General features: G+C 36.5%; 1 protein-coding gene across 4 annotated transcripts in view; it reads right to left on the bottom strand.

The window, feature by feature from the left end:
• Positions 1 to 11043: 11043 nt before the first annotated feature.
• The window catches only part of nrip1a (nuclear receptor interacting protein 1a), a 195709-nt gene continuing 181832 nt past the window's right edge, over positions 11044 to 24920 (bottom strand). For 3 of the 4 annotated variants that reach the window (XM_028800145.2, XM_028800144.2, XM_028800148.2), the window contains one exon: positions 11044 to 19132. In XM_028800145.2, the coding sequence (XP_028655978.1) occupies positions 15144 to 18707 (3564 nt within the window). In that variant the 5' untranslated portion in view covers positions 18708 to 19132 and the 3' untranslated portion in view covers positions 11044 to 15143. The remainder of the gene's footprint in view (positions 19133 to 24920) is intronic. The other variant, XR_007934836.1, reaches the window with a different exon arrangement.

The raw sequence follows: 24920 nt of genomic DNA, 5'->3' as shown, positions 1-24920 counted from the left end.
ATGACCTTGTCATAAAAAATCTCCAAACATATGAAAGTGAATTGTGTACAAAAAAAAAGGGAATTAAGGAACTCTGGGTAAGTGCTAAAATTTCTTCATAAAATGTCTTTTTTTGCATACTAGAATTTCTTTTGAATAATTTTCCACAAAAAGATTCCTGCTCCTATAGCACTATTGGAGAGATGCTCTTTAATATAACTGTCCTATGCCTTAATTGCTTTCTGGACGAAGGACTGTTTAAACCTTGCTCTTAGGTAGGGGAGCCCAAGGAAGTAACTTGATAGTACAGCAATATTTCTGACGGGGAGGAAGGTAATTGATGAGACTTCTGTTCACTAAAAACCTGAAAAAATTAAATACATTATAGATTAAATTTCTCCATTACAATACATTAAATTATTGCAAGTTGCATCTTCTATAATCAGTTGTTAAAAAAATTCTTCCACAGCACTCAGTTCTGACATATCTGCTTGACTTTAAGGGAATGCAAAAATAACCACCAGGTTATTTAGGTTCTGGTGTATCAGTAATAAAAAACAAAACTCATTGTACCTGAATTATGAGCCTAAGCCAATTGGACCCCCATCTACTGCTGTGGTTCATAATTTAACCTTAGATGATGAAATTCCATGCTGCATTTAAAACCATTAGTGCCAAGCAGATGCCATTAAGATATTGTTAAAGTAAGTTATTTGTCACAACTCATCTCCCTAAGCCCCACTAAAGGTTCTCCATAGTTTTTTTAAACTTCGGGTACACACCCCGAACCACTACAGTAAAAGCACAGCCCCTGCGAAAGTCATCTTTTATGCCCATCATAAATTAGATTTGCTATTTGCTTCCTTACGAATACTGGGACAGTTTTAGAAGTTTGCAGATTACCACAGCTGTCTGACAATTCTTCATGTTTACCCTGAGCAGAATCTGTTTGTTTTGTCTGGCTGTTTGGACACACAGTTTCCATTGTATGCACAAAAATAAAAAAAGTAGCAGGATAATTGACTTTGTTGCATTTTCCTCAACTGAACTAGAGCAGCAGAAATGAGAGATATCTTCACTTCAATGTAATTTAGTAGACCTTGACCCAGGGTGGGGCTGCTATTTTATATGTTTGAGGTCTTTGTCTGGGGGGAAAAAAAGAAAATAATGACATAAGTCCAAGTATTAAATTTTATGTAATGTAAATGTACTTTGTGGATTACTAAATTTATCCAGTCATTTTCGATCTCACCTACAACATACAAAGCTGCTTTTCTTCAGTCTTTCTTCAGCCTATTAGAATTTCAAAGGAGTACCTCTTTACCTAATCATCATTTAGCGCATAATTATTGTGTGAATTTCATAATAACTATGTTTTTATTTTATTTACATATACACTATAAATTAGCAAAATAATTTCATTTTTATCTGGAATGGATGGCCCAGTTGCATTATGGTACATTTAGGAACAGAAAAATATAAAAAATGCTAATGATAAACTTATGCAGTTAAGTGATCATTTTAAGCTCCCAGATAAATACAGGCATCATGAAAAACTACAGCCTGTAAAAATCAGGGTGAAACCTATAACACATCAAAGAAGAAGATGATAAATATTCAAGCAGAAGCAATACAGACATCTAAACTGATGTATATGTATATAATGTATTCTGATAGCCCTGGGCGCGTACAGCTGTCCTAACCCAACACAGTCAGGCAGAGACACAAGTGCAACACACAACACCCTTTTATTCAAAGCTGGGGCAACGCTTTTTCCTCACTCCCACCAGAGCACAGCACCAAAGTAAACAAGACACAGTCCCTTTCTTCTTCCTTGGGTAACTCTCAGTCCTTCCACCTCTACTCCCTCGCTAGCAATCTTCCTCCTTCCAAATCTGGCTCTCAGAATGGAGTGAGGCGGCCCCTTTTATGTTACTCCTGGGAGTGCTCCAGGTGGCTCATCAGTGTTACCTGGAATCACTCCCAGGTGTGATGGAAGTTCAATGTAAGGCTTTACAGCTCCCCCTGGCAGTCCCCATGGAACCCAACAAGTCTGTATTGAACTGTAACTCCCAGCGTGTCCTTCAGGAATCCGTGTTGCCTCAGCCACCCAGGAGGCTGCCCTCTAGCATTCCGGGAAAGATAGTGCCCTGTGGATACTCTCTTCCCCTGTCCTTCCATCCAGAAGATGCCCCGGCCATGGAATGGTCATGGCCGCTCATCACAGTATATCATTTTTTGTAAACAATGTTATCTGCATAGAAGGAGGTATAAACACCACATTTTTGATAATCAATCATCATTCTTCTGCATATACAGCCATCCCTTATTCTTTGGAGGGGTTGTGAAATCTGTTACAGGGGAGGCCTAACAGTACCCTTCAGTTGTGCATGCCGAATGAATGGCTTTTGTTTGATAAAATACAATGCAGCATTCATCGCTGTGCAAGTGATGGTCCCTGTTAAGGATGGTTTTGATTGTTTTAATAGCAAGATTTAAGTTACAGTGAATCGAAAATGAAATGGGCGAGTGTTTACCTGCAGTCATTTGATGCATTTCCCAGCCTTTGTTCAGTTTGCACAGCTTCTTACATGCGCGTGCATAAGAGACTCGTTCAGTTTAAGCTAGCGCCCTGGACAGGTGTTTGCCGGCTGAAGAGTTCACATTGATTGCATTGGGGTAGTAAAGCTTCAGGATTTAATTTAAAGTTTGTTTAATTTAATTTGGTTTATTTCGGTTTGTGAATTTTAGTTTATTAGGTAAGGGTCATCATACGTTTATTAATTTTAAGGAATGTGGTCAGTTTTCCCTTTAGCAGGTGGTTAAGCCTGAGTGTTGAGTTTAGGTAGGCAGGGGGAATAACTGAAGCCTCTATATAAAATTTTGCTGGGCATAAGGTAGAGGTTGATCAATCAACTGAGGAGTGTGTAGTGAAAGCAGAGCCACCTAGATGATTGGATGCAAAATAGGAGTTGTAAAGATCTTCCTATGAGCCAGCTTCAGCTCCTGATTGTTATGTAGGAATTTTATTAATTTAGATATGGGGCTGATGTGAGCCACTTGTTTCTTCATTCAGTTGAAGGGCTGCTATTTTTACCCTACATTTTGGTGGCAGCAATGGGATTGACCAAGGGCATTAGGAAGAACAGTGAGATTGCTAAAATAGCACCGAAGAAGGTTTTCGGCAGCAGGACCAGCTCTGTTGGATGATGAGGAACATCTTGCACAGTCTACAAAGGAATCCATTAATATCGGAAAGTGAAAAAGCCACAGCATAAAAACAAGCCAACATATTACTGTAATATATACCATGATGCAGTGGATAAATATAGGCATACTTAATATATGCCATAGTTAATGAATAGTTAGTGAATTCACTGTCGTAATCTTCTTTATTTATTTATCTGGTTTGTACAATGCTATATACTGTATACCCTGCCATTCTTTCTTATATTCTGTAAGTGCCCTGAGCATGGGAAAGGCACTATATAAATAAAATGTATTATTATTATTATTAATAAAAAGCCAAATACTTAATAAAAGTCTCAATTAAAACTTTTGCTTAATAAAACCATATGCAGACTTAATAAAAATCTCTGAAAATCAAATCAGCTGTTTACCTGTAATCGAGGCTGCTGTACAGTGGTTTGACATCATAAGCCTAATGATTTGAATCCGAGGCTAGATATCTGTGTGGAGTCGGCACATTCTCATTGGGTCAATGTGGGTTTACTCCACTTCCCAATGAGCACACTAGGTGAACTGGAAATTTCAAATTAGCTTTGCGTCAGTGTGAGGCCTTCAGTAGATTGTTGTTCCATTCATAACGGTTTCTTGCTTTGCTCCCATTAACTTTGTTGCAGGCTGCGGCTCCCTGTGGCAGTGTTAACATTATAAAATGTGCTGGAGGATACATGTTGTTTTGTAACTGACTGTTTTCTGGTTATATCTTTTGGGCCCTTTTAGGTGCGGGTGCACTTGCACTTAAACAGGCACACGTTTAATCCCCATATTTAATAAAAGTGGCAGGTAACTGCAACATCACAAAATGCAAAGTGCTCCCAAATGCAAGAATACAGGTGTCCAAGTTCAAATAAGATGCTATAAATAATGGGTATAGGGGATGGACAGTAGAACTGGGGGCACCTGTATCTGAACTACTTTTAGACTATTGAAGTCTATGTTGTATTTTACATAATCTATGGAGCAACATTTACATGACTGGAGAGTGGAGGCATGTTGGTCAAGGATACCATAATGCTTTCGGTGTTGGGACGTCTGCATGCATTATGAGAAAAATACTCAAGAAATGAGAAACACAGAATAGCTGTGTTGTTGCATAGATGGGCCCTTATTTTAATTATTATGCAATATTGCTAAACCACTGTTGTTTAGAATTTGGTACAGAGAATGACAACGATTGATGATTGAGTGTTTGAGTGAGTAAAACTAATTTTTAACTTTTACTGTTTCTTCTCAGAAGAAATGTATTCAAGTCCATAATATAACAAGAAGGTCCTGCTTTTGGGTTATTATGCTAATATAGTTCTATTTCATAGTCAGTTAAAATGAACTTTGAATTAAACTTTATAACATTACCGAATTCCAGTGGTGACCATATTCTCCCTTCAATACTCTTGATTACGTTGACCAAAAAAGAATGCTCCAAATTCTACACACTTCCCACGCTGTTGGGGTTGACTGCTAATGTAGTTCAACATGTCTACCAGAACAGGCAGGAGAAAAAGTTAAAAATGTATTCATGCAGTATAGATGATAAGTAAAATGAGAGTGGAAAAAATACCATTACAACCTGAGTAGCAGTTCATCTTGCATATGTATGCCTACTGCCAGGTGTCTTTCTGTCTTATTAGTCTTTGATCTGGCTTGGTCTTTGCTCCTGCATGGTCTTTGAATGGAGTGAGTAATGGCCCAGCCTCCTCCATGGAAGGAAAATGGCAGAAATAAGGGAGCTTCACTGCAGCTTCATTTATCCAGACGAGCCCATGCTTTGTTCCTGCCAGCATTTTCTCCAGTTTCAAAGGATGAACAAATGAGGTTTCAAATAAACAAGAAAGGACACATCAATAACTGGTTTGTAAACTGCCTTCTCAAAACTGTTCCCATTCCAGGCTTTCTTCCTGGGGAAAGGGATTATAAAATCTACTAAAACAATGCCTCTGATACGTCCATACGGCCTCACACACACTCTGGTGAATTCTCTCCATTGCTGTCACAGGTGGTGCTCTTCTTATCAATGACCACATTTCTAAAACCCTGGAAGGGGGAAATTTACAATAGCTTACTTTCCTTTAAAATTATGTGTTACTAGATAATAAATTTACTGCTTGTTTAAACATTTAAAATATGATACTGTTTGAAATTAATGAAAAATAAAAATGAACCTGTATGTTAGATATTATTCTCCATTACAACCGATCCCAGGGCAGCACGGTGGCGCAGTGGGTAGCGCTGCTGCCTCGCAGTTGGGAAGACCTGGGGACCTGGGTTCGCTTCCCGGGTCCTCCCTGCGTGGAGTTTGCATGTTCTCCCCGTGTCTGCGTGGGTTTCCTCCGGGCGCTCCGGTTTCCTCCCACAGTCCAAAGACATGCAGGTTAGGTGGATTGGCGATTCTAAATTGGCCCTAGTGTGTGCTTGCTGTGTGGGTGGGTGTGTTTGTGTGTGTCCTGCGGTGGGTTGGCACCCTGCCCAGGATTGTTTCCTGCCTTGTGCCCTGTGTTGGCTGGGATTGGCTCCAGCAGACCCCCGTGACCCTGTGTTCGGATTCAGCGGGTTGGGAAATGGATGGATGGATGGACAACCGATCCCAATTTTTCGATGCTGTCTCCTAATGTATACTGTAGTAATGAGTCCTTTCCCCCTTTACTCCTTAAACCACCTCACCTTTAACGCCATGTGACCCGTTATTGCAAATATCTTCCACGGTCCATGGAATGGGGCAAGTTTTAATCTTTTTGGGCTAATCCACAAAGAGCAAGGGATAAGTGTATTTTTGTGTAAATAAATAAATAAAATGACACATCTAAAACTCAGATTTTGATCTTGCATTTGGAAATGCTGGCACCTGTGCTATTTTTGCATCTGGTATAGACCAGAAATAAGATGGCCATTAAATGTTACATATCTTTGGCGTTTTCTCAGAGTTTTTCACTATTAATTTTGGATTTATATGGGCCTCAGGTAGATAACTTTTGAGTAACAGACATTCATGTCATACCAAAGTGAGAACAACAGGTAGGGAAATTACAGAGTAACCACTTCAACTGCCATTATTTACAGTATAAATACAACTAAAAAATTGAGATAAATATAGCTAAAATACTGGGGGATAACAGTAGCAGCCAGATGGGCATAATAAGAAGAGTGCCTAGGCTCACGGGAAGATTAAGGGAAGCACATACCCAGGTAATTTCTGCCATTTAACTGCACTCCATTCGTCAGACTTATTAAAAACAGCCTGGACCACCCCTTACACAGCTCTGTCATCAGCCTCCAGTGGCGCTGTTTTTACTTTTTTTCACTCATCAACACATCTGTAATTAACAAGCCACATACCTCAAACCATTTAAGTCATTACTACTTTAATTATGCTATTGCAGTTCTGGATCCCTGCTGAGTCCTGGCTTTTTGAGTAGCATGTTGTATGTTTTAGAAGCCTTTTTTACGATTTAAGGAATCGTTATTATACAAAAACCTCTACTATATGATGCATAAAACATTTACATTTTCTGGATAATTGCTATAAACCTCCAAGTTCAGTTTAATTCCTCTCTAAGGATTCAGACATAAAGACTGCAATCAGTAATCATGTCCTAATTTACGTTCTCTGGTTAGTTGCTAGAAACCAGTCATTTAATCTTTTGATTATAATCTTTTGGCAGTAAGCTGGTCCAGATAATTCTGTGAGGAATCCAACAAATGTTTTGTCTAAAGTATGAAGTAACTTGTTGAAGTCAGCAAATCCCTACAAATGATAGGTTGAAAATGAGCAAATCAGACCCACTTATTGCTCAGCTGTTGAGAACATATGACTTTTAACATCTCCGACTAGTAGTACAGCCTGCAGATATTTTTCGCTGTGATGCTCATTTCACCTATCAATTGGCTTTGACAATAAAATCGTGCTGTTAAAAAATGTGATATGTAATGTAATGGTTATAGAATCGTGTCCTGTCAAGCAGTGGCTGGAGTTCTACACATACCAAAAATGGTTCTTAAGACTTTTAGAGTTACCTGAGCCATGCTTAGTGGCGCAGAACAGCATCAGTTCATATGAAGTTGTTGCAACATTTAAAAAGTTTATTAAAACTTTCTTTCTTAACAAACAAAGCTTGAGAACTCATCTTTTACATTATGGAGTCAAGCATCTCAACAAAATATCCTATAGCTTAAAACATAACTACAATGGTAAGAGCCTGCATCCTAGTCTCAAGGTATATCTCCTTCCCCAGGTTCATGTGTTTTCCTCCATTGTTCAAATGAGTGTGGAGTAGTCCATCAGTAATATAGTGATAAGCCTTTTGTCTTTTCAGGATGCTCTCATTCAGCATTTTTGTTAATGTTTTCAGGTTTAGTTCTCTGATTGTTTGCTGAAATCCAAATTATGCTTTATAGATTAAATGGTTTCTCTACCCTAAACAACACCCCTGATATTGTTATCCATCAGTTTTGTGGCTTGCATTTTTCACACTCCTGGAGACTTTTTAAACACAAAATGACAGATGCATACAGAATTAGGGTATGAAAGATGGCAAAAAAGCCCCTGGAGTAAGGTATTTGCAAGAAAGCATTTTTTAGCACTATGAATCGAACAATTAGATAGCAGCTTCTTCACTGGTGTAATATATTTACCCCCATTCTCTCACAACACTGCCACTTAGATAAATATAATGATTAAACATTTCAGCATCTATTCAGGGTCTCAGTTTAACTGATTTATTAGATACTACAGTAGCTGTGTAAGCCAGTGCTGTAAAAAGCCTCGGGTCCTAGAAACTATTGAAATTGTCAGAAAAAAAAATTGAAATGTAAAGATATCAGGTAATTGAAAGGAACTACTCTGGGCATCTCTCTCCTAGGAGGATTCATTTCGCCGACGTGCTTGCATTGCTTGTGCATTAGCGGTGGGAGGAAAAGTAAAAGGGATACCGTTTTTACGAAATTAGCGGCTAAGCAACTTTGTCTTTCTTCGCCACCTCTCACTTCTGGGTCGGACAGATGCACACACTTCCACGTGTAGACGTTTATATATAAGATAAGGTTATTCATAATTGCATGATGTATCTGCTCTACACTACCAGAGTGTAGGAACATGTTGCGTATTTAATCTTTCCAATATTGCGTTTTTTGTACTGAATTTTTTTGAAAAATTATTTTCCTTAATTTTTTTTTTTGGAAAGTTATTTGAAATGATTATTATGAATAACAAACCCTTTTTCAACATCAAAGCAAGTATTAAGAATTTTACTTACAGCCTATTTAAATACCGAGCTGCGGCCATCAATTATCGCAAGTCATGACTCAACTAAGAAAAACTGAACAAAAGGGACCTAGGAAGTTGGAATAAAAGGGCAGCGTCCAAGTGAGAACAAACCACCGTGGCCACCAACCTGGCATTTTTCTGGCCTACATGCAGGTGCTGGATAATAAACTAAAGGACATTCAGCCAAGACTGGCTATACAAAGACAGACATCAGAAACTGCTATTTCTGGCCTCATTTTTTGCAATTCAGCCAGACGGCTTTTAGGTCTTTCATAAGGATGGGATGGAACTTTCAAGTAAAAGCAAAAGAGGAGGTTTGTGTTTTATGGCGTGTGAGTTGCACATATTGTTACAACTGTCAGGACTAAAGAAACACAGGACCGCTTTGACTGTATAAACTGGGTCACTCCTCATCAAATCTGGTATCGTAATGGGATTCAACAAAAGCATGTGAACAATTGTGGACTTAGAAAAACAATCCACATATTTCCTAATAATAAATCATGGATCACCACTGATATCAGTAATTTAGTGAAGGCATCCAGCAATGCATTTGGAAATGGTGATTTGTAAACGTACAAAAAAGGCAGACACAGACTCAGAAAAGCAATCAAACAGGTGATGTTTATATAATTATGGAAGAAAACTGGAGTCAAAATTTAGCAGATGCAACAATTCACATCAACTTTGGTGGGAATTAGGGATGCTTATGTTAAGTAATCTGTCATCCCTTTACTTCTTCTAAAAATGTGCATGAGATGATGTCAAAAACGAAACATCGGAAATTAAAATACCTATCAAAAAATGCAAAACAAACTCAGAAAAAGTTGCAAAAATTAAATTAACCCAAAGACTATAACAAAAAATATATGCAACATTTTTTGTTTTAATTATATTCACAGTCTGGAAGTGCACAATGCTAACTTTGATGATGTCAAATGTCAACAGCCCCTTCTAGTTCTGCAATGAGGTAAAAATCAGAAAATAAAAAGTCCACAAAATGACAATGTATCAAAAACAAGATGTAAAATAATGTCTACTTCAAAACAAAACCAGAAAATAATAATTACAGAATCAGATTTTACACATAACATAAAAACCACTAAATGGACTGAAATATGAAAAAATGAGGACACACCAAAAAATAAAAACCCCACATACTCATTACACTTCTATCATGTAGCCCATGTGCCTATGATTTACAATTTGCATGAATAATGATCGTTTTTTGGTTTATTTTAGAGCAACTCAGAAGTGTACAGGTTAGTGCTACAGTTTTACAGCTTAAAAGACCTAAATGTGTTTATGGAGTTAACACATTGTTTGCAAGGGGTACGCCTACTACTTAGCCCTTTTATTCCATCTTAAAATATTACATTAACTGGTGTCTGTAAATGATATGATTTTTAGTGTGTGCAAAAATGTTCCTTGTGATGGACTTGGGTCTTATCTAGACATTTTCCGCCTTCCTGAATTTACTACCTGAAAAGTCTTCCTCTATCCTACAACAGAAAGTGAATTCAGAAAATGAACTTTTGTCTAATTTCCAGCATTTTGAACCTACAGTATAAACAAAGGTCAAGGGAAACCATTAGTAACCATGCTTCTTAATGTATTGAATTCAGAAGAGGTTTAAGATGTACTGTAACTTTCGAAGAGCTGGAGAAAGTAATGAATAAGTCACAGCCAGGACGTGGAGCAGAACAAGTTCATAATGGGTGTTAACTATTTCAACAAATTCACAGTAGCAGTCTATGTATTTTTTTTAATAAATGTTACTCAGTTGAGAAGGATTTATTACATATATTTTTATTTAAACCTACCTGAAATGCAAGCATTAACTTGCCTGAATTCCACGTAACACATTCAGAATATGCTTTTAAATTTGTGTAATCATACAAACCCCTTTAAGATTGTTATTTTAACTTAGTAATAGTAATTTTAAATTGTGTAGGTTGAGCTGTTCATTTTTGGCATGTTATTTGCCATTTTGCACCAGTTTTTCTTTTCTTTTTTTTTTAACAGGAGGGGCAATTTCCCACTAAACCAAATGATTTAAAATGCTAGATATAAAGCAATTTAATTTTAGACAATTTGACTAAGATGGCATTCTGTTTGAATGGTTAATGTATCTGATTCACAGCTCTAGCAACACATGTTTGTATTTTCTTTCAACATCTGCATGGAGTTTTCCCAAGTCCTCTGGTTTCATCCCACATCACAAAGACATGCAGATTGGACTAAGTGGTGATTTTAAACTGACCCTGTGTAAGCAAGTGTGTGTGCACCTTACCATACTTTTGATGAGACTTTGACTCCCTGAAAATGTTTACTGGTGGGTTAGAAAACTGGGTGAATGAAGCAACAATCTGGCAAAGTAAGAAAACGCCAAGGAAGATTCAGGAGAGAAGACTTGCACCTTGATTGAGGATCAACAGTCCATCCAACTTTACACAATTAAATTTTTATTATAGGTTACTATTTAGCCTAATCTTCATAAATTCATTTCATTCTGCAAAGATGTACAACTCAAAAAAGGTGAGAAAAGAAACCAAGATTCATTTTAATAGAAATTGTGCATTTAGGAGTTTATTTAAAGTCTGTGCAAGTAAACACCAAGACTAAAGGGAAAAAAGCCCTCAAAACAACAAAATGTTACGCTGCAACATGTTACATGGAATGAAGAACAATCTTTTGTTTGTACCCAAGTATAACTAACGATACTTTTTAATGTGTAATTTCTTTATTAAGGATTATGTACAGGTAGAGAGAACTTTCTTCTCAGGTGTTGGGAGATAATTAAATTAGGAAAAATAATTAATGCACATTAATTTTTGAGTATTTTAAATATCTGTTTATAAGTAATTTTTCTTAAACTTGCTGACTGTTCACATCATATGTTATGAACGCTCATTCATTTCAGTAGACTTTTAAGACTATTTCTCCAAGATCCAGCAATAATGCACAGGTGTTCCCCATGCACTGACATGCAACAGGCAGCGAAGTGGAGCATCAGGACATAACAAAATGTTTTAGAATAAAGATTATCATAAGCGTACAACAGAGACAACATGCAAAAGAAACTTTCGTCAATATCATATATACAATTATACATATAATTTACACAACTTTGAGTTTAAAACTATTTTTCTTTCATTGAACAATACAAAATAGCTATCCTTCATAAAGAAACAGTATTTACAGAAATACATCTTAAAAAAATACCCATTTCAAAGTAAAGAAGAATCTTCTTACCCTCAAACAATTTTGGAAAATGCAAAATAACCTAAAGTTAAGACACTGAAATTGTAGGTGATGAACATTTCCAGTCAATACCAAATCTCCTGCTCTGTATTTTTCAATCTAATAAAAATTTCACTTTGCACTAAATCAACCCCAACACTTCTTTAGAAGGTCCATATTCTGCAGCTTTCCCAATTGCAAACGCTGAAGAAAGAGTCTGTTTAAAAATGGTTGCTAATACCTTTAGTTTGATTTTTACTCTAATTCTGTCTGAGGCAAAACAAGGCTTTACAGCACAATTTATTGTCGAGCAGACCTCACAAATGGGTTTGGTCACAACTTTTTTAAAAGGTAGGGCCAGAGACAGCATAGCCCAAACATGGGATTTTAGAAATACCCAAACAATTACCTGTATTATCAACATTCCAAATGAAGTAACAAAATACATAAATAAAACAAAGATTTAAACATTCACATGAAAATCAGTATATGGAAAAAAAAGACAAATTTGTTTTTTTTTATGAAGATCACAGATTGAAAAATCTTAATGATTTCTAACTTCCCTTTGAAACATGGAAAAGGTGGTATGAATAATAATAATAAAAAAATATACACCAGATTTTATATTTTCCTTATCCATACTTTTGTCTAACCAGTTCAGGGATGCATTTTTGTTTTTCAGACACAAAATAAAAAATAATTAAATAAATAAACAAATCTTTCTAAAGGTACATATAAATAATTTTAAAGACAGCAATCTAATAAACAGAAAAAGAACTGTTTACTTGTGGTGTAGTGTGTGGTCAGATAAAACTCACAAAACTGTAATAAGTAAGGAACTTTCTTTGCAAATACCTTGAAGGGTCTGACAAATACAGTATATTACATACAGCTTAACATGCTATTTTTATCTTCAAAATGGCAAAGGAGTAAATGGGAACTTTCAAACCTAGAAACCACAAAGTTCTATATAGTACTCACATGCTTTAAAAATTGACACAAAACCTGACTATATACAGGCTCTTCACACTTTTAAATGACACTGCAAAAACCTAATCAATGTAATGGCTTCCATTTCCATTTCTATTACCTACAATGTCGGCCATCCTTAAGCCCATCAAAATGATATTTTGTTTGCTGTTTTCAGTAAATGACATGACTGCATGAAACATAACTTAAATCATTTTGACTTTTATAACAACTTTTTTATAAAAGGATTTATGTAAGATTGAAGAACAATAAAGGATGAAATAAAAATGTACAAACTACTTCTTTAACTGTAAAAACATGGTCTGGTCTGTTCACACCACATGATTTTCCATTGTGAAATCCGAAGTGATTATTTCACAATTACAGGAAAGCGTTTTGTTCAACTAGGGACTTGGACAAGCAAATATTTTATTGTGCATTTTAAATAAAAACTAAGAGTGCACAAACATGCTGTGTAAAAGACCTGCAGTGTCACCCTGTACAATCATGCCACAGTTTGACATCTGGTTCTATTGCAATTTGGCTCAAATTGCATTGGTTCGTGTACACTGTTATTCAAGAATAAATCCAGTTTCTGAAAATATAGAATGCAGTATGCATTGCAGAAAATGAAAATTTGCATTAATATGAGAAATGTAAGAAAATACAGCTTAAAATACTATTTGTCATAAAACTCTGACCCTGTTGTTAACATTTGGTTTATCATTCACAAGGGATTTCCTAAAGCACTGCTGATCCACAATATTTGGACCCTGGTTTGCTGAACAGCTGGAGTGCCTGGAGTTAAGGAGCTAGAATATAACCAATACAAGCCATGGGTTGCTGCGACTGTACAAGAAGTCGAATTATGAAATGGCATAAAATGTAAACTCAGAAAAAGAGAAATAGCCATCACAGACAAAGGGAAGCATGCAACGGTTTTCGGTTTACTTTTTTAATCTTATAAATGATCAAGAAAGTTTTGCTGTTAAGTAACAATTTTCCATGCATAAGATATTCAGTGGCTTAACTCTTCCTGAAAAATGTTTCCTTTCAATTACAGGTATGATAAATTTTCAAGGAGAAACTTAAGAGAAGTTGTTGAAAAGGAAAGTTACAATATATTTAAAAGGCAGCATGGTGGTGTAGCATTAGTGCTGTTGCCTTGGAATAAAGAGACTAGGGTTTGCATCCCATGGTCCTCATATTTTCTCATGTTCTCCCCATGTCTGTGTGTGTTTCCCCCCACTGTCTAAAAAGACACAGGTTAGGTGAACTGGAGAAGCTAAACTGACCTTAGTGTGTACTGTGTATGTGTGTGTGTTCACCCTATGATGGACTGGCACCCTGTCTGAGATTTGTTCCTGCTGCCCTGTGTCACCTGGGACAGGCTCCAGCACTCCTGTGACCCTGGTCTGCATTAAGTACGTTAGAAAATGACATGATGGAATTTATTTCAATGTAGTTAGTGGTCAGAGACAATACTGGCAGCATTGTGCTCAAGACTTTAACAGGCCCTGGAGAAGGTACTATTCCACTGAAGTGTCAACTCATGCACACATCCAAGCCTTGATCCATGTGGTACCAGTGTTAACTATAGTGCCACATGCTCTTCTACATTTTTTGAAATTTTTTTTATAAAACTATAACTGGTATAAGTTAAGTGGTCATCTGCCTGGTTTATTTAAAATACACATTAAGTAATCAAGAATCACTGGAAACTGAACTTCAATACACAATGTGAAAAAAATCTTCATACAGAGTCACCTTTACAGCTCTAAATTGGATTCCAAAAAACTGTAATAATCTGTTTATCAATGATACATATTTTTATTTTGATTTAATTCATTCTAAAAGTTCTTATAATCAATTCACTCTCCAATATAAAATGGAGAATTTTATATTGGTGAGAGAATATACATTATGTGAAAACTGCATGGTGTGAACAGACTATCTACCTTTAACCTTTAAATAAAGCTAAACAGGGTACGACTAAAAAAATCAAGTTTTATGAAGGAAACAAAAGAATTACCAATTTTTCACTTATTTAGGTTTATATTTGGTGTCACTGTAAAGTAAAAACATCCCAGATATTAACATACCTACTGTTAATAAAAATAATTATTCTATGCATCAACATCATGCTGTAGACTTGTACAAAACCTTTTATTTTTCACTTATTACGCCACCGAAATGATTATGGTTTGGAGCAGCAATCATAAAGGTCTTGCATGCTGGTAAAGGCATTGATCAATGATGCACTTACCACGTGCTAATGCTTTATGAGTACAGCCCTCAGACCCATGCATTTCTGAAGGCATACCAGCTAACACAATATACACATACACAAGAAAACATAACAGATTATAATCAAAAAGTACAGTGAAAGCTATTCCAGCTCTAGTAATTGCCCATTCTGTTGACTTGTACAGTATGCAGTTGTTTTGCATTAGTTGGGTTCTTTCTTAACAGTGAGCACTTTTTCTAAGATACCATTAAGTCTTGCATTATGACCAACTGTCTGACTGGTATAAGATTGTGAGTGACGACTTAAATGTAACATCTGATCATAATCTTCCATGTCAGATAAAGGTTCCTCCTTGATATTAATCTGAAGTCCGCGGTGTGGAGAGGAAGACTTAGTGTCTGTCCAGACCTTCTTTGCTTTTTCCTCATTGCTAATGGTGGTACTCCCCTTTTGAAGCATATAGTAAAGTATTGGGTTAGACTTGGTTAGTCTAGGGGAAGCTCTTCGTGAGTCATTCTTCTCTTCCCCTTTGATTTCCCATCTAATTGGTCCTTCGGTTTCACCGTTGACAGGTATTAGATTTAACTGAGGAGAGTCTCTTGTGGCCAAGTGATCCTGCCAATGAGGGACAGTGGGACGTTGTCGAGCAGGAGCACTCTTGGAGACCTTAAGATCAACAGGAGTCACTAATGGAGAACTGCGATTGTGCTGCAGATTGCTGTTTTCAGGTGGATACTTTAGTACAGTGTAAGCATCTCCATTCAGTCTGCAGTTAATCTGAGCAGCAGAGGGGCTGACTGTACCCCTTGACTGAGACAAATCTTTTAAGCAGTTATCTGAAAGGAGCAACTGTTTCAGCACATTAAATCCTCTTCCATCTTTATAACAAACAGTGTCATTTATTGGGCATCCAACCTGCACTACAGCCTCTGCCTCAAACTGATTTACTTTGCTTTGGATGTGCTGTTTCTCTGATGTCCACGAAGAAGGTTCCTTCAGGGAAGGGATGACCTTCGAGACTTCAGCCTGAGAAGAGTTCATTATTGCCTTTTTCAAAGGTTCACTGCCTGTGATATCCTCAGAAGAATAGCATAGCTTTCTCTTTTTAGGAAGAACTGTCTCATGAGGAATTATCTCCTTACCCTCTTTAACAATATCTGCATTGTTGTTTTTGCTCATGTAATAAGTACTAGGTTGCTGTTTTAACAGCTGACTCAAAAGTCCATCTTTAGAGATGACTGGTGAAACAGGAAGTTGGTCTTGGTTTAGGTCTCTGGCTGATATGGAAAATCTTTCAAGATTGTTTTGCCTTTGAGGTCTTTCCTTTGGGCAATGTTCATCTTTTTCAACCTCATGTTCGGACAAGCAGCTGTCCTCAGTGGGCTCAGTCTTTATTTTAAACTCCAATCCAAGCTCACCAAAGCCTTCCTTGTTAAAATGTTTTTTGGGTTGCTGTTCTGGTGAGCTTCCATTGACATGCTCTCCTTTTTGATGATGTGCTGCTTTCTCTTTGCTAGCTTTCACCAGAAGGAGTTGTAAAACTGTGCGTCTTTCTAGTAGAGTCTCAATTTCTGAGCTGGAGGCCACTGGCTTGTCAATTAATCTGTTATGTTCTTCTAAATTTGCAGATCGGTTTGCTGGAAGTGGTGCACTGAGTTTTTCTAGCAAGGTTACAGTTTTTTCAGCTTTTATATCACACAGTTGTCCTTTACTAAGATGTCCGGTGCTTTCAGATGGTGATAAATGGGCAGAATGTTTTAGACCACACTGGGCTAAGTTTTGAAGCAATTTGCTGGCACTAAATGATGACTCTGGCACTTTGTCATTAGAAAAGGGTTTAACCAAGCCAGTATTTTTTCTCTTACGAAGATCTAATAAATTTTCTGTATGTGCACTAACAGACCCCTTTGGTGTATCTGAAGTAAATGGAGATACACATCTAATAGATTCTGGTCTAGTGACTCCAACTGGCTTTGTAAGGTCTAACAAAGTGCTGGGTATCAGATTCACTGTTCCTTTTGATGACATATTTAACAATCCTTCAGATGGTGAAGAACACCCACTTGTTTCTGGAGATAAAGAATAACTTGGTGATACTCTTTTTCTAAAGCTGATTATATCAGCTGAATTAATTTTGTTGCACTCCTCATTTCTCCTAAGTGGAGTTATTCTTCCAACTGGAATTTTATTGTTTCCACTACTTTGAAAATCTGAATTCTGAGCATTTTTGTCTGGATTTTCGTCATTTTTATGATCCAGCAATAACTGTAGAAGTGTTACCTTTTGATGAGGTTTCATTGCTGCCTCATTCTCCATATGTTGTTCATCTGTTATTTTGAGTTTTGCAGTCTCAGGCTTCCAGGTACTTATCAATGACTCGGTTAACTTCTCCAAGGATCCAGTTGGCATTAAGTCTTTTGATTTTGCTTTCAAAGACAGATCAATTGGGGAGCAGCTTGAATGTGAGCTCTCGGCATCACTGCTGTCATCAGTTAGGTTATTTTTGTGGTCAGAATGCTCACTTGCAGATGGCACCGGTGGACTAGGGCTTGGGAAACGGTTGCAATTTTCCTTTATTACAGCATGACCATTTATTTGCTTTTGTGAATTGTGATTATTTAAAAGATGCAAAAGCAAGCTGCTACAATTAGGAGATGATCTTAAGGAAGATTGAGTGTTTTTACCCTTCAAAGTGTGGTGATATCTCAAAGATGTGCTAGTTCGGTTCTCTCCTGAAACAGGCACAGGGCTGTGTCTATTACAATCTTTACTTTTAGTTGATGATAAGCCTTGTCCATTCACAGGGCTTAGCAGTTCCTTGGACAGGGGACTCTGACTCAGGTTAGTCCTCTTATCCTGTATTTTTTGACTTGCTATTGCAGCTAATCTCTCACTAGCTGATCTCCCCGACAGCCGGGACTTCAGTGCCTGCTCTCGGGAATACTGTTGTAGATGAGCCTCACTTGAAAGTAGTAAAGCCAACTGACTGCATGCAACACTTGGTTTTGGAGAAGGTACTGGACTGGATCTATTTTCAACCAGACTGGCAACTGCTTTAAGCCTGGCTGAACAGGACAAAGGTTCTATGGCCGCCTGTACATTACTTTGTGGAGCCTGAGGAGAATCAGAAAACCTCTCCTGACTGCTTCTTCTTTGGTAAGGCACACTGATGCGATTCTGGGTTTTGTTTTTTTTAAGTATGTCTTTTAACCGGTTTGATGCAATACCATAGTATTTAGGGATCTCCTCGTCATCACGAGTGGTTTCATCGTTGGAGGGGTACCCCTGCATTTTCAGGCTCTGCATAATGTGTCGTGACAGTGCCACACTTTGCAACCGGGAGCTAAAAGACTGTAACAATGATGCAAGCAAAGTGCTGTCCTGTTTGCATTTAGCTGAGCTGTCCAGAGCTCCTGCAAGAATGTCCCTGTCTTTTTCATTCAAGTCTTCGTTGGCAGCACACACTGTATGCCTCCCAGTCTCTTTCCAAGCTTCAGGTGACTGAAGCAACCTTGCCTTTTTAAGGTGCTGTGTGCCAGCTGACAATAACATGCCTCTTTCTTCTGGATTAGGCACAAAGCTTGGTATATGGCAATTTCCATCCACTTTATTACTTTGAACATTGTTGCTGTGCCCAGCATCAGACCTTTGTGTGGCTGTGGCACTTGATCCACCTCCAACCTGATGCATTAGTAAGCCTTCAAGGTAAGTTAAAACAACAGAATCCTGGTGTGTCTCAGAACCAGGCTCTTCTCCATGTGTCATGTTCAATGCCAGAATCTCCTAATAAGGTTTAGAGCTGTTTTTAAAAGCAGTAAAGCAATGAATAGTATATAAAAATATAATCAAAATGACTTAGCAAAGTTAATTACACAAAATTACATTTTCACTGCTGAAAAAATAGCAAAATGTTTCTAAAATGCCAGGTAATATAGGATCTTCAGTAGAACAAGCAGCCATTTGTAGTCTATCCAGCAGACATTGTTCTGCAACTAGGAATTTCACAGAATACCTGACAAGATATAATATTCAATTCAATTATTCCTTGAAATCACTGAAAGCTTCAGGGTCTTAAAGAAACTTGCTGATCCAGGACATACAATTGGAATTTGTTTTTGCCACAGAAAACATTGTCTTTACTTCCTGACTGTTGGAGCTTTTGAACTTCTTTATTCATGAATGTCTTCATTCTTAAAGAAAAGAAAAGAAAATATTAAAATAATTAACCCAGCTTTAAATACTTTGTACATGTTTGCATATAATATTGAAAAACAAAATCTCACAGGCTAAGCCATTCTTTTGTTTACACATGTTAGTGTTCTTATGGCTATCAAAATTCCGAATTTCTTTCATAACAGTCCTATAAATTATTTACACAAGGCCCATCTATCCATCAGTTTTCCATTACTGGAAGCAGCACTTCTTTATCATTCTATTAAAAAAGAAAAGTAAATCCAGCAAAGTACTAATCACCTTGCAAAATATTTTAGTATGTAAACCAAGTAAAAATGATGTACCACAAATAATGTACTGCCTTATTAAATAGAGTGCAGAACATCAAGGTTTAATAAAACAGAACAAAATAACCAATGGTTTGTCTGCAAGTGATGGTTTTGAAAAGAGCCCAGTGTTTATGAAGTTAAGATTTTAACCTCATTGTAAACTTTGATTTAGGCATCTTTCATGGGACAATTTCAGTAACAATATACTCCATCCTGTAAGAGTGCATTAAATTGTGTGCGACATCATTTTTTGGTGATATCTTCAATACAATAAATAAAATGATCAATTTGTTTTCATAATGTAAATGGGTGGGAACCTCTGCACTTCCCTATCCATAGTTATGTAAATTTAGGGTATTTAATTGGTATATCTATAAAAAAATGCATTTCAACAGATGTCACATTGTAAACATGATTCCTATTCTAAATGCTCTATCCATGTTTTAGTCAAGCAATACAGTTAATTTTGGTTTTCGCAGTGTTACAATGAAGAAAGAGATAACAACAATAGCAATCAAATGGAACACTTTGATACACTACATACTAGGTCAGGCACAACAACTCCAGGTGAAAGGAATGCTAGAAGGTTGATTTATAATGAATTTAGAAATCTCAATCAACTGCTTGCTGAATACAGGTAAACTTCCAGCTATCACTAAGCAAAATTTTGAGGTACTAAAATTGTAATGTATGGTGTGTTGTTTGAAAATTTAGGTTACACAGAGATTACCATGGAAATAGTGGTCTTCAAGCCAAGCCAGAACCTAATTTTCTTCCTGGAGCTGTCCATTCTCAATGTCAAAAGGAACTTGCAGTTACAAACACTGGGTTGTTTGTTCCATCCTAGGTTATGACAGCCAGCTGCCTACACTCGCACTACTACTGACTGAATTGTCTATGATCACCTTCTATAGTAATGTTGCATTTGGGTAATTTGGAGATTATCTCATGCCATACTGTCTTAGAAAGGTTAACCTGCACTCATCTGTTAGTTAATAAACACAAAATTGATGGGATACAGTAACAATCTTTTATTGTTTCTTTCAACAATTATAGATTCAAAAACAGCTTCCGTCATATTGTCTTACATGTTCATCACTGAAGCATCTGTTATCACCCTTTTTCCCCACTTTGATTTTTCAGAAGCAAAGCAATCACAGACTAAAGGATTATGCTGGCCAATGCTTCAGGCACAGTTCAAATACTACACAATTCAAATTATCATCTAAAACAAATTACTTTCAGTCTGTAGAAAATAAATATAAGGATTGAACATTTCTAAAAAATGGAAGAATGGCAAACAAGAGTTAAAGGAGACAAAGGCCTTCTATTGTATAATTTTTATTAGAAAATTTGTATGAGGCAAATATATTTTCATATATATATATAAAAAAAGGACCAGCCATTCACCATTTCATCCATTCAAGTAAAAAAAATGTAAATTTATACACATAAACTGAAATATCTTAAGTCTGTTATTTTAAATTTGTAAATCTTTTAAAAAGAACTCTTGGAACATTTAAAAGAATCATGTCATGTAAATTTTTTTGGTTTGAAGCTGAGGTGTCAAAAAATGAAAATTGGACAAAATATTATAAGTAAATAAAAATAATTTACACCTCCAGTCAGAGCACAACTACCAACAAAAAGCACTTAAAACTTTGGTTTTGTGCCACATTCACACTACTTTAATGTCTGTAAAATACTTGTATGAAATCAAAATAAAAAACAGGTTAAAATTACAATTTACAAAAACTTTAGATCCATCAAACAAAGGATTTTTAGCTTCATTAACCTTTTTTGAAACGCTTGATGGATAAGAGTCCCATCAGACTTGGGAAAACTGAAGAACCAGTGAGGAATGTCTGCAAATCACGTCTCTCTAGCATTGGGATTTTACAGCTAGTGCCTATAGGGGGAAATGGGACATCCTAGGGAAACCAGAGGAGATCATAAAAAACTCACAGACAGATTCTACTTTTATCCAAAACCTAACAAGAGCTCCAAACTATGTCTTCTTTATCTCACATTAAACAAAACACATTATAAAATCAACTCAAAAATACTTACAATAAAGCAAAATACTGACTTAAAGTACTGTTGCTTTAATACAAGTATCCCAACATACATAAAGGACCTCCATTACACTTATACAAAACTTTCTAATGTGATCTACAGTATATTTGTAGAACAGTATTTAACAATAAAGCACATTAGATACCGCAACATAAATTATGATAATGGAGTGAATGCTTTTTCCATTTATATGTAAAAAGCAGTGCTGCCAGGATTGGCTTTGGGTCATTGTGACAATAAAACTCAAACAACAAAATTACTGGATGTAAAAATCATATTCAGGTGTAAGTATGAGTTGTAATGCTTTCCAGTGTAGCTAATTTATTAATTCAAACTCTTAATACTTGTTTTGAAAAATAATGTAACAGAAGAGTGTGCTTTTAACATGTTAAGAATACACATCAAACCTAAACAATTGTACCCTTTAATATCAGTAAGTTAAACTTTAACGTCAGTAAGACTAATCAAGTCATTAACTTAAGAAAGAATAAATAGCAACAAAAATGTAACAATCTAGACTACTGGCAATTATGCTGATGTGTAACACAGAGATCTTAAAATGCAATCTTAATCTTAGTATGACTAACTAAGGATTATCAGATGACAAAAATAATGTTAACCTTGAGAAAGGAAGTGATAAGTACTGCAAGTAGAATTCTGAGACAGATTGCAGGGAGGAAAACGGTGACACTCTTATAAAAATCCACAACACTGTCACCTGACCCCATCTTAGGATCAGTTACATCTCACAGGATTAAAACACCATTCATAAACAGGTGGTTTAACAATTTATACTGATATTATTACAGCTTCTTTTTGTACTAGATCATTTTGCCTAAACTAATTCAGCTTACTATAGCACAGCAGTTTGCAACTGGAGGGCCATGGGCCACTAGGGGGCCTCAGTAACTTCCAGGGGGGCTGTAAAATGGTTGAAAATAATGATAAAATTGCAACAAAATACACAAATACAAATCAGGCTACAACAAGTGTGTCAAATTCATATTGTTAAAACAAACCCCTTCATCAATATCCAAAATATGTTACATATGGCATGCAATGACTATCTGTAACGGGGTCTGTGGGTTGGCTCCATGTTTGCCTCTTGAATCAGCCACCATCAGCAAAGTAACCACCAAGGATGAGCCTGGCAACTGAGGAGACATACACAAATCAAGAGGTAGGTGCAAAAAGGTTAACAGGTGCTTTTATTTAAAATCCAAAAATATAACAGTGTCCAAATAAATACTGCAGTGCAAACTTCAATAAATAAATAATCCATGAAAACAGTGAAAAATGTGGAGGTTAAAACAAATCCAATAAATAATCCATAAAAATGAGGTTAACAATAGAATCCCTGAGGTTTACAAAAAAACTTGTAATCCCAGATCACCTTAAATTCCTTTGCACCTGTCCTCATCAGCGTCTTTTGTTTTGCAAATGTGTCAATCAGCACAAGCAGCAAGAAGCCTGCTATCCTATCCCACTAATGGAGCTCAACTCAAGCAAAAAGATCTCCCAGCTCAAGGCTCTTTATCTGCGTAAGAGGTGCCTGGAGTTGTATAGGGTAAGTAATATATAGTTATTTGGAACACATGCATTTCATGTGTGTTCCACGTCTACAACGATCTGTGTAAGTGTAGGATTAAAGGAAATGCTAGGCAAGAAATGCTCAACACATACCTAAAGCAGAAACTTTTTCCATGTTATACTAATAATGATGTGAAGTGTATAATGTCATTATTCAATTTAATGTACAATTCAATTTACATGTTGCTGTCAATGAGTTACAAATCCAAGTTCAAATGTCAATGGACAGAAAGTTGATATGCATTCTTGGATGATGCAGAGGTAAGAACTGCTGCCTTATAACCAAAATGTTCTGGGTTAGAGTTTGGGCCCTCTGCGTTATGAGTAGTGAGCTGCTATTATTATTACTATAATATAATAAAAACATACATTTGATTCGAGTCTGTAACACTCAGTGTAAATTTTGGCTATTTGTAAAAGTTAGCACTTTTTTATTATTCAGTTTTATTCTGTCAGTAATGTTCACGTGGTACAACGAACTTGCCTCTCCCTCTCTTAGTTGATGATGTTCATCTCCATTCTTTTCACCAGACCAATGATGACCACAGTTGGTGCTGTGGTTGATGACTGCTCAGAACTATTTGTTGTTCCGGAAATCAAAGATATGATGTCCCGTGTCCGCTATCAGACTATCACAAGGCATTTGTTCTTTGACAACAAAGACACCCATGCAGAGCGTGTGAAAAACGACAGGTTTGCTGCGATTTCGGACATCTGGCAACGTTTTAAGTGCTGTGTTTTGAGTTTCAAACTGGGGCAAAGACTTTCCGAGTCTGCGGTCATAAAGCTTATGGAGCTGTTCCTGGACAAAGGCAGAATCATAATGATAGACAGCTTCTTCACAGCTTTAGCTTTTTCAGCTAAAGTCTCTTCAGTATGCAAGCAACTCTCCACGCTAGTGTTTAGATCTGGCAGTGTCATGCTGATGGTGTATGTGCCCAAAAAGAAGACGTCTGTCTGCATTTTCAGTACCATGCACCATAACGTGGAGTACAGACAATGGCTTTTTTTCCCCCAAACATGTTCAAATGACAAGTTATGTTCAAAGGGCATAGTGTTTTCAAATAGTGACGTTTTCATGTATAAATGTGTTTGTGCATGCGCGAGAGAGGCAGAGACAGACTTGACTGTATATGCGGCCAAAAAGAAGAAGTCTTTGATTTCAGTCTGTAACAACCAGTGTAAAGTTTTGCTACTTGTAAAAGATACCACTGAAGGGATATAAGCAGACACACAAACGCTATTGAATCATGTCTTCTTGGTATCTTGCTGACACTTGACTTTTTTGTTATTCAGTTTTATTCTTGAATAAAAGCACACCTGTTTTGTTATACCTTTGCAAAGGTGTTTATTTTATATTCTAGTAACCACTTGAATGAGATCAAATTATTAACATTTAATATTTTAGCCAAGTAAGTACTGACCAGCTTTTGTTGTTATCAAAATATATGTAGTGACAAATTCTGTATTTTGGTAATTACTGGTTATTATTTATCCCTAAAAAGTGGCATCTCATTTTATATTATGATTAAGAAATTCAGGCACTGGAAACACCTTTTATTTAATAAAAACACACAGACTGTTTCTGAGGTGGAATCTTAATTTTGTGTTATGTTTTAAAAAATATAGTCAGTGCAATAGCACTAACAGCAAGACCAGCAAACGTACAAGAGGATAAAATATCATGGTCTGTGTAGGGGAGGATCCCTCTCATATTCTTAAAATTCTCTGGAGGGATCTTAAAGAAATAAAGGTTGAAAACCATTGCTATAGAAGGCTGAGACCTCATGTACAATGGCTTATTTGATCC

This window comes from Erpetoichthys calabaricus, chromosome 4, assembly GCF_900747795.2.
Source record: "Erpetoichthys calabaricus chromosome 4, fErpCal1.3, whole genome shotgun sequence".
Classification (NCBI taxonomy): domain Eukaryota; kingdom Metazoa; phylum Chordata; class Cladistia; order Polypteriformes; family Polypteridae; genus Erpetoichthys; species Erpetoichthys calabaricus.
Note: the sequence above shows the minus strand (reverse complement) of the source record. Positions and strands in the feature narration are given on the sequence as shown.